Below are 18,738 nucleotides of genomic sequence, written 5' to 3' on the forward strand. Positions count from 1 at the left end.
TTTATTTTTATTTCGAACATGTATAAAAAAATGTATCTAACTATTTGTACATACAAAAGGAAGAAAACGAGAAATTAAAAAAAGTAAATAAAATAAAGAGCTAAGACGTTACAAAACACCGCACATTGTTCGAAAAAGGAGTGGGAAGAAGTACAATACTTTTTTTAATTTCCCACCCCTTTTTAACTACCCCGAAATCCAAACTACATTAATACATCTATAAAAATATATACCATATATACACTTCATGAATATCTATATAAATATATAATTACAAAAATATATACTACATACCATATATATACACTTCATAAATATCTATATAAATATATAATTACAAAAATATATATACTATATACCATATATACACTTCATAAATATCTATATATACCGTGAGTAGAGAAAAACAAAATGGCGGAGCGTGTTGCTGAACCAACCAAGGGCGAAATAAAAACTACTCGAAAACAAAACCCCCAAAAAATAGAAAGAGAAAAGCAACAAAATATGGAATAAAAGTATTTGATGGTAATGACGTATCTTTTTTTTTTCAAGAATTATGATTATAGCAGGGTGGCACGGTGGTGTAGTGGTTAGCACTGTCGCCTCACAGCAAGAAGGTCCTGGGTTCGAGCCCCGTGGCCGGCGAGGGCCTTTCTGTGCGGAGTTTGCATGTTCTCCCCGTGTCCGCGTGGGTTTCCTCCGGGTGCTCCGGTTTCCCCCACAGTCCAAAGACATGCAGGTTAGGTTAACTGGTGACTCTAAAGTGAATGTGAGTGTGAATGGTTGTCTGTGTCTGTGTGTCAGCCCTGTGATGACCTGGCGACTTGTCCAGGGTGTACCCCGCCTTTCGCCCGTAGTCAGCTGGGATAGGCTCCAGCTTGCCTGCGACCCTGTAGAACAGGATAAAGCGGCTACAGATAATGAGATGAGATGATTATAGCATTTTCACAAATTGTTCGTCATTTCGCCGGTTTGTTTACATTCTAAGCGGAAATGATTTTGTTGGCCGTTTTGTATAAAGTTTTTATTTATCGAATTTGCAAAAAATAAAAATGCTCCGTTTCTCAAAATCCAGTGAATGTGGATAGACGGTTATTCCACTCAATCTTGTCGTATATGGCTTAGCAGCTCATGTACGACTCGATTTTGTGGAATCACTGTTAATTGTAATTAGCAGATAATTATAACGAATCCTTGTGTGTTCTTAATACTGTTTCTATCACTAGCATTAGCCATCTAGTTGACCTCAAGCTAATTAAACAGAATTTCCACGAGAGGTTTTTCAAAATCTACATTTCTAACACTATCCAGCTGGATCACCAGACGGGATTTCAGGACGCTGGTGTTTACTCCAGCATGGTGGTGCAGTGGTGATCACTGTTGACTCACAGCAAGAAGGTTCTGTGTTTTGACCTTGTGTGTAAAGTTTGCATGTTCTCTTCATGTCTGTATGGGTTTCCTCTCACAGTCCATGAGGATTAGATCAACTGACTGCTCTAAATTGCCCATAGTTGTGAATGTGAGCGTGAATAGTTGTTGGTCTCTGTGTCAGCCCTGTGATAGATTCACGACCTTCCCAGAGTGAACCCTGCCTTTCACCAGAATTCAGCTGGGATTGGCTCCGACTTCCTCCGTGACCCTGACGGATAAGTGGTATAACTAATGGATGGCTGATATTTATTCATAATCTTTACTTGCTAGATCACTTGAGCTGCCTTGACAGGATTTTTGAGAAAACATTTAGGACATTTTCATACATGTTGATTTATCTTCACGCTTGTCCTATTATCCTAACAGTCCTGGCTCTCAATATCAACATTTCAATTTCAAAAGAAGTGATGTTAGTTTAACATTATAAAATGTACCGTCATATAATTACACTCTAATGGTACAGACATTAGCTTGCCATATCCATTCGGATAGACTGATCTTGTACCAGATATTCAATTTAAAACCACTATTCCTTGGAAAACTGTTTTCTTTGGTAAGTGACGTATTAATTAAGCTAAAAGGAAATGATCGCTGAAAGCTGACTGAATTCTAGTCATATCAATTCTAGGACAGTGTTTCTGTAATGTTTTTATGTGTCTACAGTGGAATAAACATGGAGAAAATGCGTAATTTTATAAGGATCTCTTGTGTTCAACCGGCACAGCCATCATGACATCAGAATTGCTCAGAAGTGGACAGTAACGAAGTACATTTACTTGAGTACTGTACTTTACTTGAGTATTATTTTTCTTGGAAACTTATGACTAACTTCACTACATTTGAAAGACAAATATTGTACTTTTCACTCCACTACATTTCTCATCTCCCATCTCATTATCTCTAGCCGCTTTATCCTTCTACAGGGTTGCAGGCAAGCTGGAGCCTATCCCAGCTGACTACGGGCGAAAGGCGGGGTACACCCTGGACAAGTTGCCAGGTCATCACAGGGCTGACACATAGACGCAGACAACCATTCACACTCACATTCACACCTACGCTCAATTTAGAGTCACCAGTTAACCTAACCTGCATGTCTTTGGACTGTGGGGGAAACTGGAGCACCCGGAGGAAACCCACGCGGACACGGGGAGAACATGCAAACTCCACACAGAAAGGCCCTCGCCGGCCACGGGGCTCGAACCCGGACCTTCTTGCTGTGAGGCGACAGCGCTAACCACTACACCACCGTGCCGCCCCACTACATTTCTATCAAGCTCCCTGTTACTCGTTACTATGAAGCAGCTTTGAAAGTGGATGTTTTTTTTCTTTTCTAAAACGTGATTGGTTTTTTCGCAGGTGACACTGAGACAGCCTATCAGTCATCACTAGGGTCACATCACGTCCATAGACTGGATAAAATCAAGATCAATGATTTCTCAGCAGCATTATTTAACACGATCAGTTGGTGGCAGAATGGAAGGAGGCGGTTCTTCTGGAGAACGCACACACCCATGGCCATACCTAGAACCCATGTTTCAGTTTTCTGAAAGGATTAAAGATTCATTTCGTTTTAAATGTTTGCTTTGCCTAAAACACCACATCACGGCCTACAAAAACTCGCCATCCAACCTGTGGAAGCATATTGAGGTATATAAATGTTTTATCCCAAGAGAAAGCTTGCAGTGAAGTTGTCTGTGCTTTTAGAGCTTGCGATAACATTGCAATAGCTATGCAGTCTGGTTAGTCAAATGACTTTCTACGGATTTGCCCGCCAAGTTGCCGTAGCCGTGTCCATGGCTAACATTAACTTGAACACTCTTAGTTAGCATGTAAAAATGAAGTTACGCTAACATGAATAATGTGAACTTATCTGAAATCCTTTCAGAAAGGTTTTAGCATAATCTTGCCAAATATACAGAATGTAGGTAGAAATCTTTCTTTTCTAGTAACATTAGCTACCCAATATGATTTTGAGTTTGAAAAGCGTTTGCTAGCATGTCAGGTGGAGCGTCACTGACTAGCTAGCTTAACGTTAAACCACCATGATGGCACAGCATGCGTTCATTTTGTGAATCCAGTAGATTGTTTCAGAGGCATTAGGTTTTGTAAGCGTTGTGGCAATAATACAACAATGCGTTGACAGAAAATGTACTTTTAATACTTAAGTATTTTTAAAAGCAAGTACTTTAGTACTTTAACTTAAGTAAAAAATTGACTGTACAACTTTCACTTGTATCGGAGTAACATTTGACCAGTGGGATCTGTACTTTGACTTAAGTAATGAAGTTGGGTACTTTGTCCACCTCTGGAATTGCTTCCCGTGAGAGTGTGCATGTATACGTTTATTGTGAAAATGAGTGAGTGAGTGATACATCATAGTATATATATAGACTATAAAAACACTCTACTGCTAACTTTTACCACATGCAATAAGCTGAAAGCAAAATACTCTCAATAACATGGAATCCAGCAGTGATGAGGAAACAGTTATCCCAGTTCAAAGTAGCGAAGCCATGGGTTTAAAAGGCTAAAAGGAGTCTCGCCAGGATCCGGCTTCAGCAACTTCTACATCATCAATCCCACAGCCTCATTTTGAATTTTCACAGTATTCTTATAGTGGTGCAGATAAATATGGTGGTGTACACGTATTTTGACCGATGCCCTAACCCAGAGCCGGCCCGTGCCATAGGCAATATAGGCAAATGCTAAGGGCGCTGCGTCCATCCAGGGGCGCAGAAACGGGGGGAGAAAAATTATGACTTCCACTATTCTGAAAACGAGTCAGCATTATAATGTCTTAGCCTAATTTAATTGTACAGCAAAGCATGTAGTCAGGGTGCGATTTGTCAAAAAAAGTGGGGTGGGGTGGGGTGGTGGTGGTGGTTGTTAATCATGAAACAATAAGCGCAGTGGTTCACCCCGTGTGTCTTCGGGGGCGCAAGTGCGCATCCACGGCTATTCTCTGTTTTGGCCACGTAATCATAGCCGGCGATTGCTATAGACCCTTTTCAGTCACGTGACCTTCGTAAACGCGACCACCATTTTGGACATGTAGCGGACTTCGGCTCGAATCGGTTTGAATGCAAGGAAGGCGACAAACGGAGAACATACAAGAAAAAGGAGCGAGATGCAGAAAATACCTTCGCTATCCAGCGACATAGGGCATTTACAGGGCGAGCAGAGGGAGAGGTATTTGCAAAAATTGAGGTTAGCAGGCTTAGAGAACGACGTTTACCTGCTTCCACCAGGATTGTTCACTGACGTACGGAAGTACACGAAGCCCTCGTCTTTACCTGACTTCGGCCCACGTGATCTGTATACCTATGTCGTTAAAAACCCATCGCCATACACATACACGCCAACGTCCGAGGTTCCGGAGCGCGCTCCGGCTTGCTCCCGGAGTGCTCCGGCCGAGGTTCCCCTCAAATTAAGCAGTGCGCACCGGCTTGCTCCAGGAGTGCTCCGGCCGAGGTTACGGAGCACACTCCGGCCGAGGTTCCCCTCAAATTAAGCAGCGCGCTCAATCTCAATCTCGCCTAGGGCAGCCAAAGACCTAGAGCTGGCCCTGCCCTAACCTAGCCACTTTTAAATGTGAAAATAATCAATATCCTTTCAGAATTACTACCTCAACTTAGTGCCACTTTGAATTACATGTCAACATGCTTAATTACAAATAAATTTGTATATTACGGTTCATTTCCTTTAACATACAGTGAGGTGCTAATTTATGAGGGTACTTCAAAAAGTCCTCGGCCTTACCCAGAAATCGTCACAGGACAAAGATTGTTCTTGCATTATTTTTCAACATGGTCTCCTTTAACTTCAGTGCACTTGGTCCACCGATGTTCAAGCTTCACTATCCCTTTGAGGAAGAAGGTCACATCTTGAGCCTCCAGGTTCTCCTGAACAGCATGGATGACTTCTTCATCACTCTGAAAATGGCGACCACACCAGTAGGATTTCAGTTTGGGAAACGGATAGGAGTCAGGCGGTGCCAGGTTGGGTGAGTAAGATGCATGGGGCAACAGTTCAAAGCCATGTTTGGCTGTTTCTGACACTGCCAGCTGTATTGTGTGGACAGGCACATTGTCCTGGAGCAACATCACGTCAGCTCGAAGCTTTCCTCTCCTTTCTTCTTTGATTGCTTCTTTCACTTGAGTTTTTGTGGACAGTGATAAAAGGCTTTATAGTATAGTTACACCCCAAAATAGGAGTTAGACCTCTTGTGAGGCCCAGAACTTTTTGAAGTACCCTTGTATTTACTGAGATGTTGGAAATGTTTAGGAGAAAGACGCTATATAATGTTCATTGGTAGTTGTAGTAGCTACAAAGTCCTTATTCCTTAACTCTCGCTCAAAAGGAAATGACGCATATGCAAGTTTAGATTAACTACCTTTCATTACTGTCAATAAGATTTTTTTAAAAACCTGTTTAGTGAATAAGCTTGCTGACCAAGCACCAAATGGTCTTGTACCACAGTAGTTGAGTGAACTTCTGGTCCTTTATGACCCACCATGCCTACATAGATCAACAGGTGCAGGCTATCTGCTGGTGCCTCATATAGTGAAGGCTACATCAGGGGGCTAGAGCTTTTTCTTACAAAGCCCCACAGTTATGGAACAGCCTTCCAAGTAGTGTTCGGGACTCAGACACAGTCTCAGCGTTTAAGTCTAGGCTGAAAACATATCTGTTTAGTCAAGCCTTTTGTTAATGGAGTTTATGAGGTCAAGGAGTAGATCTGGAGGGCGCGCAGTCATAGAGTGTTTTGGTAAACTGGGATGTATGGATGCTGTCGGCCCCCCCACTCTCACACGTTCACTCAGGTTTGTTGACGGTGGAGTGGCTGCTGCTTTATGTCCCGGGGCTGCCTCATGACTGTGTTACCTTCTGGCTCTACCTTTTAGTTATGCTGTCATAGTTAGTTTTGCCGGAGTCTGTGCTTGCACTCAGGGCAAAATATATACTGTTCTTAACCATTAAGTGACATTGGGCATACCTAACAACCTGTGTTTTCTTCCCTCTATCTCTTCCCTCTGTCTGTCTCTCTGTCGAGTTACATGTCAATCCTGAGACACCAGTGATACTGACCTCTTCTGCTCCTCGGACTCGCCTGATCCATCCTGATGTCGTACTTCTGGCTGGAGTCTCATCACATCGCTCCTGTGGAGGATGGTCCCATATGGATAGTCGAAAGACGCACTTGGAAGATAGCTCTGGATACTTACAGTAATACATTTATGGCTGAGGACTACAGTTGTCATGAACAGTCTTGCATTCAAGGCACCATCAATAAACAGCTGATAACTTCAACAAAATAGACTTCATGTTAAAACTATAATGAATTTCCTGGTTACACAATTATACTTTGTGACTATACAGGACACGGTTATCAAAGCGAGTCATTTATAATCACGCTATCTGTTATCTTCCAGATGAGGATGGGTTCCCTTTTGAGTCTGGCTCCTCTCGAGGTTTCTTCCTTGTGTCGTCTGAGGGAGTTTTTCCTCACCACCATCGCCACAGGCTTGTTCATCAGGGATAAATGAGGGATAAAATTAGCTCATATAAGTCTTTCAATTTTCTGTAAAGCTGCTTCGTGACAATGTCTGTTGTTAAAAGCGCTATACAAATAAACGACAAAAAAAAATGCAACCTTGTAATTTCCAAATGCATGAAAATGATAATACTGGAGATAAACATTCCCAATTGAGGCAAAAGACACTGCTTTTCCTTGTGCTTTAAATTAAACTACGGTGGTGCTTGAGAGTTTGTGAACCCTTTAGAATTTTCTATATTTCTGAATAAATATGACCTAAAACATCATCAGATTTTCACACAAGTCCTAAAAGTAGATAAAGAGAACCCAGTTAAACAAACGAGACAAAAAAATTATACTTGGTCATTTATCTATTGAGGAAAATGATCCAATATTACATATCTGTGAGTGGCAAAAGTATGTGAACCTTTGCTTTCAGTATCTGGTGTGACCCCCTTGTGCAGCAAGGAAACTAAATGTTTCCAGTAACTGTTGATCAGTCCTGCACACCGGCTTGGAGGAATTTTAGCCCATTCCTCCGTACAGAACAGCTTCAACTCTGGGATGTTGGTGGGTTTCCTCACATGAACTGCTTGCTTCAGGTCCTTCCACAACATTTCCATTGGATTAAGGTCAGGACTTTGACTTGGCCATTCCAAAACATTAATTTTATTCCTCTTTAACCATTCTTTGGTACAACGACTTGTGTGCTTAGGGTCGTTGTCTTGCTGCATGACCCACTTTCTCTTGAGATTCAGTTCATGGACAGATGTCCTGACATTTTCCTTTAGAATTCGCTGGTATAATTCAGAATTCATTGTTCCATCAATGATGGCAAGCCGTCCTGGTCCAGCTGCAGCAAAACAGGCCTAAACCATGATACTACCACCACCATGTTTCACAGATGGGATAAGGTTCTTATGCTGGAATGCAGTGCTTTCCTTTCTCCAAACATAACGCTTCTCATTTAAACCAAAAAGTTCTATTTTAGTCTCATCCATTCACAAGACATTTTTCCAATAGCCTTCTGGCTTATCCATGTGATCTTTAGCAAACTGCAGACAAGCAGCAATGTTCTTTTTGGAGAGCAGTGGCTTTCTCCTTGTGACCCTGCCATGCACACCATTGTTGTTCAGTGTTCTCCTGATGGTGGACTCATGAACATTAACCAATGTGAGAGAGGCCTTCAGTTGCTTAGAAGTTACCCTGGGGTCCTTTGTGACCTCGCCGACTATTACATGCCTTGCTCTTGGAATGATCTTTGTTGGTCAACCACTCCTGGGGAGGGGAACAATGGTCTTGAATTTCCTCCATTTGTACACAATCTGTCAGACTGTGGATTGGTGGAGTCCAAACTCTTTAGAGATGGTTCTGTAACTTTTTCCAGCCTGATGAGCATCATCAACGCTTTTTCTGAGGTCCTCAGAAATCTCCTTTGTTCATGCCATGATACACTTCCACAAACATGTGATGTGAAGATCAGACTTTGATAGATCCCTGTTCTTTAAATAAAACAGGGTACCCACTCACACCTGATTGTCATCCCATTGATTGAAAACACCTGACTCTAATTTCACCTTCAAATTAACTGCTAATCCTAGGGGTTCACATACTTTTGCCACTCACAGATATGTACTATTGGATCATTTTCCTCAATAAATAAATGACCAAGTATAATATTTTTTGTCTCATTTGTTTAACTGGGTTCTCTTTATCTACTTTTCGGACTTGTGTGAAAATCTGATGATGTTTTAGGTCATATTTATGCAGAAATATAGAACATTCTAAAGGGTTCACAAACTTTCAAGCACCACTGTAATCAGAAGAATTCATCATTTAGCTCTTCTCGTTTGAGTGCAGTGAGAATAATTCATTCCTGGTCCAGCAACTGAGCAGGATCTTTGGCATCTTGTCCTGCCCAAGTAATTGTCCCAGATATTAACATGTTTTAAGTAAATAAGCTAGAACAAGATCATGTATCGCCAATTCAAGCTGAAGGCATTCATTTTATTAAATCTCCTAATGTGGCTGAAATTATGTTTAAAATAAAGATTCGTATTTATGAATAAAATCTATGTGAAAGTTGATATCACACATACTGCATGTTCAGTGCTTAGTGTTGAAAGTGTCACGTGATAAGCCTTTAAAAATGAAAATTATAATAACGGATGTTCGGATAATACAGCATTAAGTGGGCCATGCTGTTAATAAATGCTCACATCACACAGTTCTTTACACAAACACTATAAAAACTATGCATACCCTTTTCATTCTTATTAAAAAAAATATTTAAATAGCGCATCAAAATAAAAATTAGTGCCACTCTGGGCTTGGCATGTCGTAACTTTTTTTTCTCAGACACTATTAATAGTTCATGTCTTTCAACATCCTACTGTTGCAGTCAGTGAAATAGGTTTATTTAAAACGTTCTGCTTCAATCCACAATTATGTATATCCACTGTTAATAATACACAGTGGTGCACTGTTCACTAGAGAGAGATTCTTCGCAGTTATAAAACAGGAGCCAGTGTGCAGACTCCCAAATGCCTGGACCAGAGGTGTGTTTGTCCTTGTTCATCAGTGAAGAGTCAGAGATGTGACTAGGGATATGAAGAAGAGAGCCACTGATACGGAAATCTCACACGCTCCACCACAGTCTTTTGCATTTTCCTGTAATAAAGAATAAAACACGAATAAATGGGAATGATCAGGGTTAATGCGACCAATTACAGTATAATCATACACTCTATGGCCAAAAGTATGTAGACACCAGACCATCATACTGTACACATCTGTAGGTCTTCCCAAACTGTTGCCACAAAGCTAGAAGCACACAATGGATTCCCCATCATTGGAACTAAAGGACTCAAATGCCCCTGTGCACAATGCAAGCTCCATGAAAACATGGTTTACAAAGGTTAGAGTCCTGACCTGAACCCTACTGAACACTTTTGGGATGAACTGGAATGCTGACTGAACCCCAGGCCTCCTCGTTTAGATTAGATTAGATTAGATTAGATTAGATTAGATTAGATTAGATTAGATTAGATTAGATTAGATAAAACTTTATTGATCCCTTTGGGAGGGTTCCCTCAGGGAAATTAAGAACATCAATACCTGACTTCATTAATGCTCTTTTGGTTAAATGAGCACAAAACCCAACACATGTTCCAAAATTTAGTGGAAAGTCTTCTCAGAAGAATGGCTGTTCTACTGTAGAAGCAAAGAAAAGACTGGAATGGGATGTTCAATATATGAGCATACACTGACCAGCCATAACATTATGAAAACGTTAATGCTGGCTAAAACAGAAAGGTTTGTGCTACCGTAGCTCTTCTGTGGGATTGGACCATATGGGCTAGCCTTTGTGCCCCATGTGAATCGATGAGCCTTTGACACCCATGACCCTGTCACTGGTTGTCCTTCCTTGGACCACTTTTGGTAGGTACTAACCACTGCATACCGGGAACACCCCACAAGATGTGCCATTTTGGAGATGCTCAGACCCAGTCATCTCACCATCACAATTTGGCCCTTGTCAAAGTCGCTCAGATCTTTACACTTGCCCATTTTTCCTGCTTCCAACACATCAACTTCAAGAACTGGCTGTTCTCTGGATGCCTGATATATCCCACCACTTCACAAGTGCCACTGTAATGAGGTATTTAAGAGTTATACCACGAAATCGAGTCGTACATGAGCTGATAGCCAACGAGTTGGCTATAAGCCATGTACGACAAGATTGAGTGGAATAATTGTTTTATTCTATCCACATTCACTGGGCTTTGAGAAACGGAGCATGTTTATTTTTATTTTTTTGCAAATTCGATAAATAAAAACTTTATACAAAATCTCATCTCATCTCATTATCTCTAGCCGCTTTATCCTTCTACAGGGTCGCAGGCAAGCTGGAGCCTATCCCAGCTGACTATGGGCGAGAGGCGGGGTACACCCTGGACAAGTCGCCAGGTCATCACAGGGCTGACACATAGACACAGACAACCATTCACACTCACACCTACGGTCAATTTAGAGTCACCAGTTAACCTAACCTGCATATCTTTGGACTGTGGGGGAAACCGGAGCACCCGGAGGAAACCCACGCGGACACGGGGAGAACATGCAAACTCCACACAGAAAGGCCCTCGCCGGCCCCGGGGCTCGAACCCAGGACCTTCTTGCTGTGAGGCGACAGCGCTAACCACTACACCACCGTGCCGCCCCTTTATACAAAATGTCCAGCAAAATCATTTCCATTTATAATGTAAAAAAAAAAAAAGCGGGGCGGCACAGTGGTGTAGTGGTTAGTGGTGTCGCCTCACAGCAAGAAGGTCCGGGTTCGAGCCCCGTGGCCGGCAAGGGCCTTTCTGTGCGGAGATTGCATGTTCTCCCCGTGTCCGCGTGGGTTTCCTCCGGGTGCTCCGGTTTCCCCCACAGTCCAAAGACATGCAGGTTAGGTTAACTGGTGACTCTAAATTGACTGTAGGTGTGAGTGTGAGTGTGAATGGTTGTCTGTGTCTATGTGTCAGCCCTGTGATGACCTGGCGACTTGTCCAGGGTGTACCCCGCCTTTCGCCCGTAGTCAGCTGGGATAGGCTCCAGCTTGCCTGCGACCCTGTAGAACAGGATAAAGCGGCTAGAGATAATGAGATGAGATGAAAAAAAAAACGGCGAAATGACAGTAGCAATTTGTGAAAAATGCTATAATAATTCTTGAGAAAAAAAAAAGATACGTTCTTACCATCAAACACTTTCATTCCATATTTTGTTGCTTTTTTGTATTTTTTGAGGTTTTGTTTTCGAGTAGTTTTTATTTCGACCTCGGTTGGTTCAGCAACACGCTCTGCCATTTTGTTTTTCTCTCCTTACGGTATATGAGCTGATATCCTAGTAGTAGAGTAGCCAATCAGAGCATGCGATTGCTCATATCCAGTGAATGCGGATAGAATAATCAGTGTGAATAATCACATCACCTGTCAGTAGTCATAATGTTATGGCTGATCAGTGTACAGTACTTTTGTCCATAGTGCATGTGTGTGTATATAAAATAGTGTTATATCAGTCCGCAAAGTTTATTACTTTAACAAGAAATTGCTGCATTTGTATGAATTAAAGGCATTTAAGCTTACATGAGGATGGTATGCGTGACAGGACTCGGGACGTCTGCGTATCTTCTGCGATTTCATCCTGTTGCATTTCACGGTTGCGTTATGTTCACGGGAGTTAAAGGAAAAATGACTTGCATATTAGTATTTATAATCAGTATCTGATCTTCAGTTGTAAAAAAAAAAACAATTCTGATTAAGTTAACCTTCTTAGTTTAAACTTCTTTCATTGAATTTCATGAACTGCTTTCATTTCCTTTAAACCTCTTCCAGTACCCACAATGCTGTTTGACTACTTGTGGAAAGTGACAGCAGTGAGAAGTTCTCTCTATCTAAAGAGAGCGATGCAGCAGTGCTTTAGTCCTTTAGTCTGTCAAGCTGTCTCACATCATCATCTGGACCCTGTGCTCAAAACGATCAGCTTCCAAAGCTTCAGCTTTCATGCTAACCCTGCCATCAACACCATCATGGACCTGCCTTTTCCATCCTGGTGCCCTGTGTCTGGTTGGAGTCCCATCACATCGCTCCTGTAGAAGACGGCCCCATATGGACAGTTGAAAGTCACATTTGGAAGATGTTCTGGACACTTACAGTAATGCTTTTCTGGCTGAGGACTACAGTTGACTTGCTAACTTTAGGACTGCAGTTGTTATGAACAGTTTTGCACTCAAGTTTCCATCAATGAACAGTTTATAACTTCAACAAAACAGGCTTCATGTTAAAACTATTATCACGTTGTCTGTTATCACCCAAATGAGGATGGGTTCCCTTTTGAGTCTGGTTCCTCTCGAGGTTTCTTCCTCATGCCATCTGAGGGAGTGTCACTTGTCACCGTCGCCACAGGTTTGCTCATTGGGGATAGATTAGGGATAAAATTAGGCCAAGTCATTAAAATTCTGTAAAGCTGCTTTGCGACAATGTTTATTGTTAAAAGCGCTACACAAATAAACTTGACTTTCCTACCTCAAAACACTTAACAAGGAATCTTTACAAAATATTTCATACAGGGAGGATGGAATTGAGGTTGAGTAATTGAGTAAGCCAAGACTGGTGGTTATAAAGAGTTGGAGCAGGATATATTTGACTTCTCTTGGATTGAGCGTGATGGGGGAGTACTGGCGTGAGCAGTCACAGTCAGCCTGCACCATCAGCATCACCAGGTTAGTGTTCACAACCTGCTGGAGCACAAATGTCCTGCAACACACCATCATCATCATCATCATCATCAGCTCCAAGTTATTACATTTTATATAAGGGATAAAACACTTCAGGGTGTACTGTTATTGGAAAATACAGCACGATGGTGCCTGGTCTGAAGAGTTACTGTTACCTCTAGCACATCCTGAAGTGTTTTATTTCTCTTATACGACATAAACATGCCAAACGATTACAATTACTTATTGATTAATGAACATGTCCTACTTTTAACTATTTATAGTTATGCTTAATGCCACGAGTTGGCCTAGTGGTTAGCGTGTCCGCCTCTCGACTGAGAGATTGCGAGTTCTACTCGCAGTCGGGTCATACCAAAGACCATCATAAAAATGGTACCTACTACTGTCTGGCAAGGCATGCTGCAATACAGATGTGAATGGGGAAGTCAAACTCTCGTGGTTACCAGAGGACTAGCCCCCCACTGTAACCCTAGCTGTATAGACGAGAGGCCGAGGGCTACTGAAATGGAGATTGGCGCTGCACCCATACACCTTAAAGAGCTGGTTAGTACTGGGATAGGAGACTGCCTGGGAAGACCATGAAAGGGACTTTGACTTAATGTCCATGAGCAAGTTCATTCCTGGTAGCTTCCCCCAATTCCTGGAATTGGGGGAAGCCACAGCCTAATGGTTAGAGAAGCAGCTTTGGGACCAAAAGGTCGCCGGTTTGATTCCCTGGACCAGCAGGAATGGCTGAAGTGCCCTTGAACAAGGAACCTAACCTCAGGCTGCTCTGGGTATATCGTACATCACTCTGGGTAAGAGCATCTGATAAATGCTTGTGATGTAATGTATCACTTATGTTATAAGATCTATAAACAGTTCCAATTATAAAAAATGTCCTGTTCCGAAACACTGACATTGGAGCCTCCTTCTATAAATGTTAAACATATCCAAACAGACAACTTCACCAAATCAATGATTCTACGTACAACCCCGATTCCAAAAAAGTTGGGACAAAGTACAAATTGTAAATAAAAACGGAATGCAATGATGTGGAAGTTTCAAAATTCCATATTTTATTCAGAATAGAACATAGATGACATATCAAATGTTTAAACTGAGAAAATGGATCATTTAAAGAGAAAAATTAGGTGATTTTAAATTTCATGACAACAACACATCTCAAAAAAGTTGGGACAAGGCCATGTTTACCACTGTGAGACATCCCCTTTTCTCTTTACAACAGTCTGTAAGCGTCTGGGGACTGAGGAGACAAGTTGCTCAAGTTTAGGGATAGGAATGTTAACCCATTCTTGTCTAATGCAGGATTCTAGTTGTTCAACTGTCTTAGGTCTTTTTTGTCGTATCTTCCGTTTTATGATGCGCCAAATGTTTTCTATGGGTGAAAGATCTGGACTGCAGGCTGGCCAGTTCAGTACCCAGACCCTTCTTCTATACAGCCATGATGCTGTAATTGATGCAGTATGTGGTTTGGCATTGTCATGTTGGAAAATGCAAGGTCTTCCCTGAAAGAGACGTCGTCTGGATGGGAGCATATGTTGCTCTAGAACTTCGATATACCTTTCAGCATTGATGGTGTCTTTCCAGATGTGTAAGCTGCCCATGCCACACGCACTAATGCAACCCCATACCATCAGAGATGCAGGCTTCTGAACTGAGCGCTGATAACAACTTGGGTCGTCCTTCTCCTCTTTAGTCCGAATGACACGGCGTCCCTGATTTCCATAAAGAACTTCAAATTTTGATTCGTCTGACCACAGAACAGTTTTCCACTTTGCCACAGTCCATTTTAAATGAGCCTTGGCCCAGAGAAGACGTCTGCGCTTCTGGATCATGTTTAGATACGGCTTCTTCTTTGAACTATAGAGTTTTAGCTGGCAACAGCGGATGGCACGGTGAATTGTGTTCACAGATAATGTTCTCTGGAAATATTCCTGAGCCCATTTTGTGATTTCCAATATAGAAGCATGCCTGTATGTGATGCAGTGCCGTCTAAGGGCCCAAAGATCACGGGCACCCAGTATGGTTTTCAGGCCTTGACCCTTACGCACAGAGATTCTTCCAGATTCTCTGAATCTTTTGATGATATTATGCACTGTAGATGATGATATGTTCAAACTCTTTGCAATTTTACACTGTCGAACTCCTTTCTGATATTGCTCCACTATTTGTCGGCGCAGAATTAGGGGGATTGGTGATCCTCTTCCCATCTTTACTTCTGAGAGCCGCTGCCACTCCAAGATGCTCTTTTTATACCCAGTCATGTTAATGACCTATTGCCAATTGACCTAATGAGTTGCAATTTGGTCCTCCAGCTGTTCCTTTTTTGTACCTTTAACTTTTCCAGCCTCTTATTGCCCCTGTCCCAACTTTTTTGAGATGTGTTGCTGTCATGAAATTTCAAATGAGCCAATATTTGGCATGAAATTTCAAAATGTCTCACTTTCGACATTTGATATGTTGTCTGTGTTCTATTGTGAATACAATATCAGTTTTTGAGATTTGTAAATTATTGCATTCCGTTTTTATTTACAATTTGTACTTTGTCCCAACTTTTTTGGAATCGGGGTGGTATTTATTTCTTAATATAAATGGCACTTTTTTGACTCATCATCATCATGGTGAGTTCCCTCGTCATCTTGCCTCTCTCTAGCTAATGTCAGACTGAGGGCGCCACTCCTACCCATCCCTTGCTTTTTAACTCAGTCTATTACCGGTATTAATCTTAGATTATGTGGAGCATTAACTATACTAGTTGCTATGAATGAGCTGTTATACCTTAAATCGAGCACATTTATTTTCAATTACAGCCAAACTACTATAAACGAATCAACAAATACTGACCAATCAGATTTGAGAATTCGACAGTGTTATTCTAGACTACAAATTAATACAGTGTTAGAAATTAACTTATATTATATGGAAATGAGTCTTTTACTGGGAAATACGTCATTTGTATTTTTCATACGAGCTACATCCGGGACATAGAGAACCAAAACTATGACATGTCACTTGTGAGGAAATCGATGAATTGTTTTGATAAATTTGGGTACTTTTTGTTTGTGAATGTGTCGATATAATAAAAAGAAAAATCACACGTTGGCTTGAAGATATGAACTCGCATTTTTCATACAAAATATATTGCAGCTCTGAGTGACACATTTAAATAACATTAACTGGTGTTGAGTGGTATATCAGATATATTCCATTCAGCTAGCATGATATTGAACGAGTTGAAGACGAGTAGCTGAATGGAATATAGCTGATATACCATGAAAAAAAGCCAGCTATTATTATTATTATTATTATTATTATACCTTTCGGGTGTTCAACGTGTCTTTCTCTTTCAAAATTCTCTCAAAAGCTTCCATATTTAATGAAGCAAACCTGGTGGCCATGTCTGTTTACAAATTGTCACAGTCACTCGCTAGCACAGAAGTTTTACGTCTCCAATGTGTAACGTCATGTTGTCTTGACAACCATGCAACCTCATAAACCATAATCAACGCTCACTCTCCATTGGGTAGAATGATGTAATACATGTAGGATAAGCGATATGCTAACAATATTGCACGCTATCAAACCAAATGAATGAATGAAACCCACTAGAAGGGAATAGAACACGTTTTTATTCCATGGAAAAAGTGTCCTGTATGTATAATAATTCCTGATATTTCACGCCAATGACATCACTCCCAATGTTTTCCTGCTGACGAGACACGTGTTGTCAAAATGGTGAACCGGTTCAAAATTAAAATTCTTTTGATTAACTTGTGTTTTTGTTTTGTTTTGTGGATGTGTCCATATAATATAAAGAACATAAGATGGTGGTGCAAAGATATGAAGTTTATCTTCTCGTGTTGAAAATATATCACTCATTTGCTTCACTGCTTCATGAATATATTCACCACTCGAAGATAAACTTCATATATTTGTGCAACCGTGTAATATCCTCTATATACATCATGGTACTGTTTTAAAATAGAATTAAAAGTAGATTATGTATGATGTTCGTGTAGTGGTTTCCAGCCTAGTGTTTGGGAACGCTTGCCAACTGATCGGTAGTTTATTCCGTGAGTGTGTTGTTCTAAGGCTGGGAATAACTGCGAAAACAAAGACTAACTGAACACCCTTCAGGACTGAGGTGGATTTATAGACTCACTTTTGACAGCGACCACACTTAATGATGCTGTTGGTCTCTCTGATAGAGGTGTCGTACATGAATCCAGGGTATTCAGTGTTACATGGCACCAGGGATTCGACCTTCTTCTGTTTGTGCGCTGGAAGAGAAACAGGAAGATAAGTATCAGTATATTTATCAATTTACAACACAATCTTTCTGATCATGTGGAAGAACCCTGGTGGCTCCTAGTTACCACGACATCGTGCTGTCCTACTTTGCTATATTCAGGTCAGTACTGTACGCATTACAATTACACGACTGTCTACTGATTTGACTTGTCTATTAAAGGCAGGGGAACAAAGGCTCCATGCAGGTGCATGCTCAAAAACACAAAGACAAACATGGGCGTGTATGGTTAGTGGTGCAAAATGCTGAAAATACTTACTAGTGTGGTATCCAGACTTGGCTGTGAGACAGTGAGGGACAGACAGGAGGACATGGAACAGCAGACGACAAGGGTACAGGCACAGGCATGATCATGGAGACATGCAGAAATGGTATGAAATGAAAAAGATATGAGGCACGGGGTGATAAAAACAGCATGATGGGGTTATAGATGCAGTTCAACACACTGGTGATGATTACGCAGGCTGAGGTTAAACACGTTCTGTCCTGGTTGTACTGGATAATTTCTTAATAGGAGTTTAAATCTCAGGTTTCCAGACAATATGATACTATTGATTCGATAGCACTGAATTTGCTATGACATGGTTTTGATTCTTAAGGCAACAATTCAATATTTGACCATATCACTGAATATACTACGATACAATGAATCTTTACCGTAACAATTTCATATTTGATAATACCACTGGGCGGCACAGTGGTGTAGTGGTTAGCACTGTTGCCTCGCAGCAAGAAGGTCTGGCTTCGAGCCCCGTGGCCGGCGAGGGCCTTTCTGTGCAGAGTTTGCATGTTGTCTGCGTGGGTGTGCTCCGGTTTCCCCCACAGTCCAAAGACATGCAGGTTAGGTTAACTGGTGACTCTAAATTGACCATAGGTGTGAATGGTTGTCTGTGTCTATGCATACATGTCAACCTTTGGTCACTCAAACCTGTATAACCAACCTCCAAAATCTGTATTTCCCTTATAAAATCCGTATAAGATCTCATCTCATCTCATCTCATCTCATTATCTCTAGCCGCTTTATCCTTCTACAGGGTCGCAGGCAAGCCGGAGCCTATCCCAGCTGACTACGGGCGAAAGGCGGGGTACACCCTGGACAAGTCGCCAGGTCATCACAGGGCTGACACATAGACACAAACAACCATTCACACTCACATTCACACCTACGGTCAATTTAGA

The 18,738-nt window shown here is 41.4% G+C and overlaps 1 protein-coding gene across 1 annotated transcript in view; it reads right to left on the reverse strand.

The window, feature by feature from the left end:
* Positions 1–9,248: 9,248 nt before the first annotated feature.
* The window catches only part of cacna2d4b (calcium channel, voltage-dependent, alpha 2/delta subunit 4b), a 103,576-nt gene continuing 94,086 nt past the window's right edge, over positions 9,249–18,738 (reverse strand). Inside the window, exons 34-38 of the mRNA XM_060927031.1 lie at positions 17,819–17,839; positions 17,413–17,530; positions 13,151–13,266; positions 12,097–12,179; positions 9,249–9,637 (exon numbers count right to left, since the gene is read on the reverse strand). Of these exons, the coding sequence (XP_060783014.1) occupies positions 9,545–9,637; positions 12,097–12,179; positions 13,151–13,266; positions 17,413–17,530; positions 17,819–17,839 (431 nt within the window). The 3' untranslated portion in view covers positions 9,249–9,544. The remainder of the gene's footprint in view (positions 9,638–12,096; positions 12,180–13,150; positions 13,267–17,412; positions 17,531–17,818; positions 17,840–18,738) is intronic.

This window comes from Neoarius graeffei, chromosome 8 (assembly GCF_027579695.1).
Source record: "Neoarius graeffei isolate fNeoGra1 chromosome 8, fNeoGra1.pri, whole genome shotgun sequence".
In the NCBI taxonomy this organism is placed as follows: Eukaryota; Metazoa; Chordata; class Actinopteri; order Siluriformes; family Ariidae; genus Neoarius; species Neoarius graeffei.